General features: G+C 40.1%; 1 protein-coding gene across 1 annotated transcript in view; it reads left to right on the top strand.

Moving 5' to 3' along the window:
- ZCWPW2 (zinc finger CW-type and PWWP domain containing 2) overlaps positions 1 to 12,729 on the top strand; it is a gene marked incomplete at its 3' end in the record, with an annotated part of 104,712 nt that overhangs the window by 58,507 nt on the left and 33,476 nt on the right. Inside the window, exon 4 of the mRNA XM_084621116.1 lies at positions 3,355 to 3,416. Within this exon, the coding sequence (XP_084477242.1) occupies positions 3,355 to 3,416 (62 nt within the window). The remainder of the gene's footprint in view (positions 1 to 3,354; positions 3,417 to 12,729) is intronic.

Genomic DNA, 12,729 nt, shown 5'->3' with positions numbered 1-12,729 from the left:
ATCCAGACCTCCTCATACCCAGACCATCCCGACGAGGCTCACTCCCCCCGCACACCCAGAACCCCCCCCGACGAGCCTCACTCCCCCTGCACCTGCACCATCCCAGTGAGCCACCCACACATGGATCCCCACCATACTAAGCCCCAACCAGTTGCACCTGGATCCACACCCCACCGAGCCCCATTCCCACACCATCTGGACCCACTGAGCCCTCCACACCCAGACCCTCCCCTGCTGAGCTCTATACCCCCCCACACACACACCCAGATACCTCCCCTGCTGAGCCCCAACCACCTCCACCTGGACCCCCCTGCAGTGTCCCATTACCGTTGTACTCAGAATCCCCCAACAAGCCCCTCTGCATCCAGATCCCCCTGCACCCAGATCCCCCACTGAGCCACCCCGCACCCAGATTGCCCCACACACAACCTTCTCAATTCACACCTGGATTCCCCCACACTAAGCCTCACACTTGGATCTTGCCTTGCTGAGCCTGCCTGCCCTCACCTGGTGCACTTGGCATGGAGGGGCATGGTCCTGGGGTGTTTCTAGGGCAGGCCCGGTCCTTGCGCTGTGTTAGGGCTGGGTGTAACCTCACTGGTGAGTCCATGTCCCACCTCTGTGCAGCCAGTGGCCTGTGCTCCCCAGTGTGATGCTGGAGCCTCCACATTTATTTGACAAATAAAATTTGCAGAATTTTAAAATGTGCGCAGAACTTTAATTTTTTTGGTGCAGAATTTTTATTTCTTTGGAGCAGAATGTCCTCAGGAGTAAATGGATTACTTTGGGCCTTTGTATTCTAAGCCTAAGGTTTCCTTCCCAATAGGAGTTGAGCCCATTCCACACCAGCTACTTCTGCCTCGATGGTAGTATGTTTAAGATAAATATTGATAGGAGAAATATGTAGGATAGCCACATTTCGCAGCTTCAATAAGCACTAATACCTCACCTCCTACTCAGATGCCAGGTGCAGGCAAGCAGTGCTTCAGTCATTGTTTAACTAAAGAACTCAGCCCACCCTCCATTTTGAGTAGTATTGCTCACTACACTCTCACAGGCGGGAATGCACTCAAAGAAGAAAGTAAATTTACTTGCTAGTAACTGTTCTTTGAGACAACAAGGAGTCCGGTGGCATTTTAAAGACTAACAGATTTATCTGTTAAGCTTTCATGGGTAAAAACCTCACTTCTTCAGATGCATGGAGTGAAAGTTACAGATGCAGACATAAATATACTGACACATGAAGAGAAGGGAGTTACCTCACAAGTGGAAAACCAGTGTTGACAGGGCCAATTCGATCAGGGTGGATGTAGTCCACTCCTAATAATAGATGAGGAGGTGTCAATTCCAGGAGAGGCAAAGCTGCATCTGTAATGAGCCAGCCACTCCCAGTCCCTATTCAAGCCCAAATTAATGGTGTTAAATTTGCAAATGAATTTTAGTTCTGCTGTTTCTCTTTGAAGTCTGTTTCTGAAGTTCTTTTGTTCAAGTATAGCTACTTTCAAATCTGTTATAGAATGTCCAGGAAGATTGAAGTTGTCAAGGTTCCTTCCCCACTCTGAGCTCTAGGGTACAGATGCGGGGACCTGCATGAAAGACCCCCTAAGCTTATTCTTACCAGCTTAGGTTAAAAACTTCCCCAAGGTACAAACTTAGCCTTGTCCTTGAACCGTGTGCTGCCACCACTAAGTGATTTAAACAAAGAACAGGGAAAAAGCCCACTTGGAGACGTCTTCCCCCAAAATATCCCCCCAAGCCCTACACCCCCCTACATCTGGGGAAGGCTTGATAATAATATCCTCACCAATTGGTACAGGTGAACACAGACCCAAACCCTTGGATCTTAAGAACAATGAAAAATCAATCAGGTTCTTAAAAGAAGAATTTTATTTAAAGAAAAGGTAAAAGAATCACCTCTGTAAAATCAGGATGGTAAATACTTTACAGGGTAATCAGATTCAAAACAAAGAGAATCCCTCTAGGCAAAACCTTAAGTTAGAAAAATACACAATAACAGGAATACACATTCCCTCCAGCACAGCAAATTTTACAAGCCAAAAAACAAAAGGAAATCTAATGCATTTTCTAGCTAGATTACTTACTAACTTTACAGGAGTTGGAAGGCTTGCATCCTTGATCTATTCCCGGCAAAGATATCATACAGACAGACAAAAACCTTCCCCTGCCCCCTCCAGATTTGAAAGTATCTTGTCTCCTCATTGGTCATTTTGAGTCAGGTGCCAGCGAGGTTACTTTAGCTTCTTAACCCTTTACAGGTGAAAGGATTTTGCCTCTGGCCAGGAGAGATTTTATAGCACTGTATACAGAAAGGTGGTTACCAATCCCTTTATGACAGAAGTGTTCTCCCACTGGCTTTTGTGTGTTACCATTCCTGATGTCTGATTTGTGTCCATTTATTCTTTTGCGTAGGGACTGTCCGGTTTGGCCAATGTACATGGCAGAGGGCACTGCTGGCACACGATGGCATATATAACATTAGTAGACATGCACGTGAATGAGCCTCTGATGGTGTGGCTGATGTGGATGTGTCCTCTGATGGTATCACTAGAATAGATATGGGGAGTTGCCTACTCTGTCCCTAGATCTACTCTAGTGACATGTTGCCTGCTCTGTCCCCATATCTACTCAAGTGACTAAACTATAGATATTTAAGTAACATACCTATTGATGTAACATTGTACCATGTAACACATACCTACTGGCCCACCTTTTAAATTACTTAGAGGTCTGACAGTAGTGACCACATCTGAGATGGAATGTTCGTATAATGAATGCTTGCTTTAGGGAAGAGAGAAAGTGCTCATAATGAAATCTTAATGTCTATATCAGATTGCATACAGATATCCTGAAAGGATGGATATTTGAAAAATCCATTAAGAAACTATAGAAATTTTAGTTACACATAATCCATTCCTTGTTAAGAAGAAAGTTTCTATATGGCAGTTTTGTAATGTATGGTATGTTTCACATCTTGGTTCATACCTTTATTCAAGAAGAATCCATCTCTGTTTCTACCCTGATATGTATAATCTATTTTGTAGTAGTAAATATGTAGCAACAGTGTAAAGAACCCAACATTTATTTGGGTAATATATTGTGGATACAAATTGTTCCCACAAGAAAGGTTCTTTTTTGAAAATCAGAGTCAAAATGACTTCATACAAACCCTTTGATTATTGTAATGTTAATGTGACCTACTAAAATCAATTATGACTGTACTGTTCTATATTTCAATGGTGTAAATATGTTTATAAACAATTGCAACAATTTATATTTATTTGCCAAGGATAATAATCTGTATTTATTTTGTATTGGTTTCACAATGTTTTTCAGGAGCAGGAGTGTTAGAGGATAAAACAGAAGCCAGTAATGACACAGTGGTATCCAAGAGAAGAGTAAGACCTTATCTTTTAAAATACAAGCTTGAACGATTAATTCCCATTTCCTTTTTGATTAAAAAGCCATATGCAAGACATTTTTTCAAACTCATTTTTGAAATATGTCAGTTTAGCCACTGTCAACTATTTTTAGGCCCTCAAATTTTCATGTACTTGAAAAAAATTAGTCTTTACTTTTTTTGGTAGCAGTAGTAAAAGTATTATTTGCAACTCATCCACTAGTGCAATGATTCAGGTGTTTTATTCTCAAGTAATCTACAAGTGAATATTAAAAACAATGGTAATATGATTTCAGTCACGTGTTTTAGTGTCCATAAGGTGAAATTAAAGCTTCTGGTTGGTACTTTTATGTCTGTTTCATAGGTTACATCATATCACAGAAATGTAGGACTGGAAGGGAGCTTGAGAGGTCATCCATTCCAGACCCCTGAGCTGAGGCAGGACCAAGTAAACTTGGACCATCCCTGACAGTGTTCGTCCAACCTGTTCTTAAAAACTTCCAGTTATGGGGATTACACAACCTCACTTGGAAGCCTATTCCAGAACTTAACTACCTTTATAGTTAGGAAAATCTTTTAAATATCTAACCTAGCGAGATCTCCCTTGCTGCAGATTAAGTCCGTTACTTCTTGTACTACCTTCAGTGGACATGGAGAACAATGGATCATCATCCTCTTAATAACACCCCTTAATATATTTGAAAACTTTATCAGGTCCCCCCTGAGTCTTCTTTTCTCAAGAAGAAACATGCCCAGTGTTTTTAACCTTTCCTCATAGGTTAGGTTTTCTAAGCCTTATCATTTTTGTTGCTCTTCTCTAGACGCTCCAATTTGTCCACATCTTTCCTAAAGTGTGGTGCCCAGAATTGGACACGGTATTCCAGCTGAGCCTCACCAGTGCCAAGTAGAGCAAGACAGTTGCTTCCCGTGTATTAAGTACAATATGCATGTTCCTACACCCTAGAATGATATTAGGCTGTTCTACAACTGCATCATATTGTTGACTCATTCAGTTTGTGATCCACTATAACCCCTAGATCCTTTTCAGCAGTACTACATCATTGCCATTTATTCCCCATTTTGTAGTTGTGCATTTGATTTTCCTTCCTAACTTTGCACTTGTCTTATTGACAATCTTATTGATTTCAGACCAATTCTCTAATTTATCAAGGTCCTTTTGAATTCCAATCCTGTCTTCCAACTGCTCTCACCGTGGTGTCATTTGCATATTTATAAGAATACTCTCTATTCTGTTGTCCATGTCATTAATGAAAATATTGACTAGTACTGACCCCTTTGGGACTCCACTAGATAAAACCTCTCAGTTTGACAGCAAACTATTAATAACTACTCTTGAGTACAGAGTTTCAACCAATTGTGCACTCACATTACAATAATTTCATCTAGACCACATATGTACTCCCTTGTATATTTATTATTTGGAGTTATTTTCACCCCTCTGAGTTACATATGAATGTGTTCTAATAACTAGGATGTAATGTTCCTTATTTATGTATGTATATGCATGGTTGCTTAACCTAGCTAGCCCTGTAGTACAGAGGGGTTTTTTTTTGGTTTGATCCGTTAAAATTGGTTATACCATGTGTTACAGGTTGCCTTTCTAGCATTTGATAAGTCTTTACCAAATGGTAGAAAAATAAATCCCTAACAGTTCAAAGCAAAACACTGAAAAAATTAAATAGTGCCCTATGCATATGCCCTGCCTCCTTGCTATAAGCCCCACAATGTAGGCCTCCAAAGCCTCAGATTTGAGGCTAGTAATTGTGGAAAACCCCACTAGGTACAGTCAAATATAGATGAAGTTTTAAAAAAAAACAACCTCCAAGATCTAGAGTAGGTTTTAGACACACTAGAACACACAGGAACTCTCCTGTGCCTACTAGTGAGCCCTGATAATTCTCAGACAGACAATCAGATGTTTAAAGGCTAGATTTTTGAGAGAGTTGAACTCCCATTTAGGTTATGTCTAGACTAGGAAAATAAATTGTGTTTAAAAATGTGTTAGCTAACATGTTTTAACTATTTTCTTAATCTAGCTATGGCTTGAAGTTGTGAGCTATTAACATTTTCAAAAGAACTTAGAGCCCAACATTCCAGTCTTTTGGAAATCTGGTCACTTATTGTGGTGTCCATGGCTTTGTCTATCCTGCAGTAGGAAGCGTGATTGCCGTGTGTAGTCATACCTGAGCTAGCTTTAATCCAGCTAGCACAGATACAACTAATAGTGAAGTGGTAGCAGCATGGGCTAGCTACCCAAGTAAGTATTCAGGGCCCTGGGCAGGCTTGTACAATTACACTGTAGCACCTGCTCCTGTGGTTTCACTTCTGTCGGTACCTCAGATAGATAGGGCATGCCTATCTGTGCTGCAATCACATACTCCAACTGCAGGGTGGACACAATCAGACACCAAAATGAGTGGCCAGATTTCCAAAAGACCAGAAGGTTGAGAGCTGAGCTCTCTTGAAATTATGGCTGTAAATGCAGGTGGTGAATTCTTTGGAAAATCTGTCCTTTAGTTTTCATTGAGAACAAGTGGTGTTGCCATATTTATTTAGACTATATAAACTATTTAAAAATGCACACACCCAAAGCTCCAAGTGCCTTATCCTATAAAATCATTGTTAGTAAAGTTTCCAGATGACAGAGACATTGGTGGAGTGGTAAATAATGACGAGTACAGCTCAGTAATACAGATCTATCTCGATTGCTTGGAAAGGTGGGCTTTTTTGAACAATTTGTGTTTTAATGCAGCAAAATGCAAGGTCGTACATTTGAGGAAATAATATAGATCAGGCTTAAAGATGGAAGACAGAATCCTGGAATACAGTGACATTGGAAAGCACTTATGAGTAACAGATAACCACCTGAACATAAGATCCCAGTGTGGTGGAGTAGCTAAGAGAGTGAATGTCATCTTTGTTCTTGTAAGCAGGGAAATACCAAGTAGGAGGCAGTGTCAGGATCTCAACAAAGGCAGTCAGGGCCAAGAGTCAGAGCAGGGACACACCTGAGGCTGGGAGTAGCAGAGCAGTTCATAGGTTCCAGGCCAGGGTCGGAGTCCAAGTCAGGTTTCAGGATCCATGTCAAGAGGCAAAGTTCAAATCAAGTCAAGGTCAAAGCCAAGCATTCAAAAACAGTGATGGCAGTTACAGGAAATTCACACTGTTTCTTGGAGACTTTTTCTCCTACACTGGAATGCCTCTTGAGTTTATATAGGGCAGGGAGCCAATCAGGAGCCATGAAGCTACTGTCTGTCAAACCCTCCTGTCATAAATATAAAGGGAAGAGTAAACCCCTTTAAAATCCCTCCTGGCCAGAGGAAAAATCCTCTGCCCTGTAAAGGGTTAAGAAGCTAAAGGTAACCTCGCTGGCACCTGACCAAAATGACCAATGAGGAGACAAGATACTTTCAAAGGCTGGGAGGAGGGAGAGAAACAAAGGGTCTGTGTCTGTCGGTACGCTGCTTTTGCTGGGGATAGAACAGGAGTGGAGTCTTAGAACTTTTAGTAAGTAATCTAGCTAGATATGTGTTAAATTATGATTTCTTTAAATGGCTGAGAAAAGAACTGTGCTGAATAGAGTGACTATCTCTGTCTGTGTGTCTTTTTTGTAACTTAAGGTTTTGCCTAGAGGGATTCTCTATGTTTTGAATCTAATTACCCTGTAAGGTATCTACCATCCTGATTTTACAGAGGTGATTCCTTTACTTCTATTTACTTCTCTTTCTATTAAAAGTCTTCTTGTAAGAAAACGGAATGCTTTTACATTGTTCTCAGATCCAAGGGTTTGGGTCTGTGGTCACCTATGCAAATTGGTGAGGATTTTTACCAAACCTTTCCCAGGAAGTTGGGTGCAAGGGTTGGGAGGATTTTGGGGGGAAAGACGTGTCCAAACTACGTTTCCCAGTAATCCCAGTTAGAGTTTGGTGGTGGCAGTGGATATTCCAAGGACAAAAGATAAACTTAATTTGTACCTTGGGGAAGTTTTAACCTAAGCTGGTAAAAGTAAGCTTAGGAGGTTTTCATGCAGGTCCCTACATCTGTACCCTAGAGTTCAGAGTGGGGGAGGAACCTTGACACCTCCACAGACCCTGTGGAGCTACCCATGGTCTGTGTCCACAGTGGGTCATGGGAAGTGGAGAACAAATGAGTTTCAGCTGCTGCTGAGTGGCAGGCAGGAGAGGTCAGCTGCCTGGTATCTCTGCAGGTCTGGGTTCTAGATCTGTGGGGACCTTCTAATAGGGAGGTGATACTACCTCTATAGATGGCATTAGCAGCATACAGTGTCCAGTTCTGGTTTCCACCCTCAGAAAAGATCTTGAAATATTGTAAAGGGCTCAGAAAAAATCTTCAAGAATGATTTGAGGTCTGGAAAATATGTCTTATAATGAGAGATTTTAAAAGCTCAATTTATTTAGTATATCCAAGAGAAAGTTAAAAGGAGATTGATAAGTATGTACAGTGGGAAGAGATGGCTCTGTAGTTTACCAGAAAAAGGCATAACTCAATCCAGTGGTTAGAAAGTAGAAAAAATTAATTTATTTTACTAATATGTTTTATAATACCAAGACTATGGAAACAGTTAAGTCTCCTTTCTTTTAGACAACATAACTAGAGCTTGAGTCAATGCCTCATTCATTCTGTCTTCAAATAAGTCACTTCCTTTTTCTGCACTAGGATATCCTTGAGAGGGCCGTTTAGGGATCTGGAGCAAAAATTGGGGATTGGTCCTGCTTCAAGCAGGGGGTTGGACTAGATGACCTCCTGAGGTCCCTTCCAACCCTAACCTTCTATGAATCTATGAATCTTTCTTGAAGATAATAAAGGTAGTGTGATATTCCTAAAAATACTAGAGCCAACCACTTGATTTCCTGTATGTGGAGACATAAGAGCCAAAATGCTGCATTTCTACTGCATGTGGGAACGCAATCACTGGACAGTGCAGGGAGATATTGGACTTGTTGTGGAGCCACGTTGTGTGGGGACTGTGTGCAATCCTGGAGAGTGGCAGGGAAGTGGTTGGTAGGACTGTCTCAAACCATACAAAAAGGAACCGGTGATGTTGTGCACCATTCCCCTTCATATCTTGTCATATGCATTCCGGTTGCTTTTTGAGGCTAACAATTCCATTTCTCACTCTCACTTTTGAGCACATTTGTCTTGTACACAGCCCATTTACTTGGAGAAATGGAGCATATACAACCTTTTACTGGTTAGGCTAGGAAGGGATTAATGGTCTTCCTGGAAGGTAGGTGCTCAGATCTGTTCTACCCTACAACTCCTGGCAGAAGTGCCAAACCTGTAGGGAGGGTTGTCTGGCTATACTTAATAATTGGGGAAAATAGTAAATAAAAGGAAACAGACCTCAGAAATGGCTACTTTGATAAAATGAGAACACAATTCCTTTAGGCCGAAACAATTCTAGTTTTATAAGTCCTGGAGAGTGCAGTTAGCTAGGGAAAATTGCATGTTCCTGGAGAATAAAAACTTTAGTAAATGTATTGTTTAACCATCTGAAGAGTTGGAGTGACTGTCTAAGTTTTCTTGAATTAATCAAAAACCAGGGAACAAACTGGGTTTTGTTTCCCCCGCCCACTTCCTGGGTCAATTTAGAGTAGGGGTTCTCAAACTTTTTTTGCTGGGCCCCCGTTTGAAAATACTTCAGGCTGTGATGACTTTCCCCTTACTTCTGTGCTGCTTTTTGTGGCAGCACTGTCTTCAGAGCTGGGTGCTTCTTTTCCAGCCTCTTGTAGACTTTTGGTGTTGTGGGTCTGGGTTCTGTTTTTTGGAAGCTATACATAGTCTACACTTGGCATCTTGAAGTACAGCAGCACATCATTTTCCTTTCCTCATTCTTTTTATTTTTCTGTTTTTTCTTCTAGTGCTTTGTATGCCATGGTGAACAATTTTAAATTAACACATTTATTGAAAAAAATCTAAATAAAAGATTTACATAGGCTCTCATGTTTGGGAACATTTTCTCTTGAAAATAACAGAACAACTAATCACTTTACCATGGTAACTTTCCTTGTCATTATGCAGAATATCAAGAACCAGGGGATTGAGCTAGCCGGGTTCCAATTTAGAGAACTCTTGGCCTAGAGGACAAATAATATTTTTATACTGACTTGATTTCATAAGGTGATATACCTTCAATAAACATAGGACTAAAAATGAAAGCTTGTTAAAGCTGGTGACTCAGGGTCTGCATTTCAAGCTCCGTCAACATTCTCGTCACTACCACCATTACTAGAAACACTGAAATAATTTTTGTCTATGTATTTATTCCACAATTGCTACTATGGTATTTGTGTTCCTGACAAATTTTTGTCAGATGGATCAATAAATTGCCTCCTTGGAGACTTTTAACACAAGATGGATTAATTAAAAATTTCCATTTAATTGATAGAAATGAAAATAGAAATTTTAACATCAAAGGTGGGTAGTTTAGCTTATCAAGTGGAGACCATTAAAATAGGACAAAACACCCTGAATAAAGACTGTAAAAAAACCAAAACAAACCTCCCCACCATACAATGCAATTCTGATAGAAGTGATTTTCAGAACTAGATAAGAAGAAGAAATTTAAGAGTTCAGTGAAGTTTCTGAATTATATAATTTCAGACTCACTGATAACTGATACAGGAAATGTTTATTTTGAATGTATTGTAATGCTGTAGAATTCCACTGCAGAAGCCAATCATGAGTTCAGAAGGAAAGGGAGGCCCATAATAGGGCAACAGTGGAGTTATCCTTATGTATACTATTCAGTAGCTTACTTATGTAGAAATACTATAAATGTTATTTAATTTGCATTATCATAGCTCTAATCATGGACCAGGACTCTGTTGTGCTAGGTGTTGTACAAACCCAACAAAAAGACAGACCCTGTCCCAAAGACCTTATAAGCTAAGTCTATGACAAGAGACCACAGATCAATATAGACAGATGAGGGAGTACAAGGAAACAATGAGACAGCATTGGTCAGTAAGATAGGAAGTGGTCTCAGCATACCAGCACCCTTACCCTTATTATTTTTTTTGTAAGCTTCTTGACTGTGGAGAATTTTGAAGAAAGATAATGAGTTAGTTTTGTGGATGTTTATGGGGAGTTCCTCTGAAGTGTGAGGAGCAGCATGGGAGAAAGCATGAAGGTGGTTATTTGAGTATTTAACAAGTAAGTGGTACAGGGTAGCGTCATGAGTCAATTGGAGGTAGAAGTTGACCTCTTAGTGCAGAATGAGAGGCAATAGATAGGGTGGAGATAGGTTGTGAAGGACCTTGAAAGTGAAGTTAAGTAGTTTATGTTTGATACAATAGTGAAGAGAGAGCCAGTGGAGGGATGCAAAGAGAGGGGTGACATGGTAACAGACTGAGAAAATTGTCTTTGCAACAGCATTCTTAATGGATATGATCAGGGCATTTGTCAAGGCCAGAGAAAAGAATGATGCAGTAATCAAGATGTGAGATGAAATTTTGGATGTGTGGATGGATGGGAGAGGAGTTATCTCAGAGGTACTGTGCAGATAGAACTAGCAAGACTTAGACATAGTCTGGATGTGAGGTCCTATAGAGAGTTCAGAGTTGAAGATGATGTCCAGGTTATGGGCTTGAGTTATGGTGGTATTGTCTGCAGTGATTGAGAAAGGAGGTAGTAGAGATGGCTTGCAGGAGAGGAGAGATTAAGCACTCTGTTTTAGCCATGTTGAGTTTGAGCTGACAGCTAGACATCCACAAAGAAATGGCAGAGAGACAGATCAGGATTTTAATTTGGACAGGAGAAGACAAGTCTGAAGTAAAGAAGTACATTTGTGAATTGTCCACATAGAGATGGTAGTTGAATTTGTGGATGAAATTATTCCAGAGATAAGGTATAGAGAGAGAATAAAAGGTTACCAAGGATGGCCCCCTGTGGAACTCCCAGAGTTGGGGCAGGGGGAATGAAGTGTAAGCTAAAGGAGGAATTAGAGTGGTAGGTGGAGAACCAGGAGAGGACATTGTTACGGAAGCTAAGGCAGGACAAGATTTCAAGCTAAGTGTGACTAGTGGTGTTGAAGGCAGCTGACAGGTCAATGAGGATCAGATAGAGCCCTGGTTCTGAGCTTTGGTGACAAAGAGGTCATTGTAGACTTTTAGGGCAGTTTCAATGGAGTGCAAGGAGCTGAAGTCAGATTGAAGGTCTAGGATGGAATTGGAGAAGAACTCTAGACAGCAATTATTAATAGCATGTTCAATGAGTTTATAGATGAAAGGGAACTGGGGTGGTCGCTGGAGGGACAAGTAGGGTCAAAGGTAAATTTTTTAAAGATGGGTGAGATTAAAGAAAATTTGTATTGTTGATGGGAAAGAATCAGAGGCCAGATTTTTATGACTGGCTGTTTGGCCATAAAGGTTTATTAGTGTAAATTGATTTTAGAAATCAGCTATGACCAAACATCATAATGTATCACATAATATCATTCTGTAAGAGCAGAATTTACAGCAACAGACACAAAATCAAGAGTTGTTAGAGCTGATGACCAAGTGTGAATACAGATTCATATTAGGCCTTATGCACAGGGTTTTGGGAAGCTCAGTGATCTGTGATGCAATAAAGGCAATTTTTTGTTTAAAGTTTGCTTAAATTGTATGTGAATTTGATGCTCATTAAAGTATAGCACAAGTAGGCACTGTGCAAGATACATTACATTCTGTACATTATCTGTCCTTTACTCCCAACTTGCAACACTGTTGCTGTTTCAGTCACAGCAGAATCTTCCTATCATGGTGAATTGTGCCACATTGGTGTTTTTTGACAACTATCCTACTAGTTTTGACAACTAGTAGGGACTAGAATACTACTGTCAAACTCATTTTAAAAGCTGAACCCTTATACAGTAGAGACATAAGGCTACAGCAATAGCTCACTGCAGCAACTAGGAAGGAACATCTTAAGAGAAATCCATTATACTTATGCAAAAGTAGTATTTTTCATATTAATTGTGTGTAGTATTTTTCATATAAATCTAAAATATATGCTCAAGATTTTTTTTTATTTAGTCTCCTGCAATGTGCTACATGTAACTATAGATTAATTCTGTTCTATTTCTGTTCCTTATTAATGATATAAAATTTAATTAAAACTAAAAAATACCTTAATTTACTGTAGCTGCTTCTACTCTATAATTAAAAAAATGAGCAAGTTCTTGGCACACTATCATTTTAGCTTTGAAAAAAATAGTTTAAAAATTCTGTTGTTTGGGCAGCAAAGCCTTACCATTTGTACTTACCAAGAACTCAGTTTAAAGGTCA

This window comes from Lepidochelys olivacea, assembly GCF_965140295.1.
Source record: "Lepidochelys olivacea isolate rLepOli2 genome assembly, chromosome: 2".
Lineage (NCBI taxonomy): Eukaryota > Metazoa > Chordata > Testudines > Cheloniidae > Lepidochelys > Lepidochelys olivacea.
Note: the sequence above shows the minus strand (reverse complement) of the source record. Positions and strands in the feature narration are given on the sequence as shown.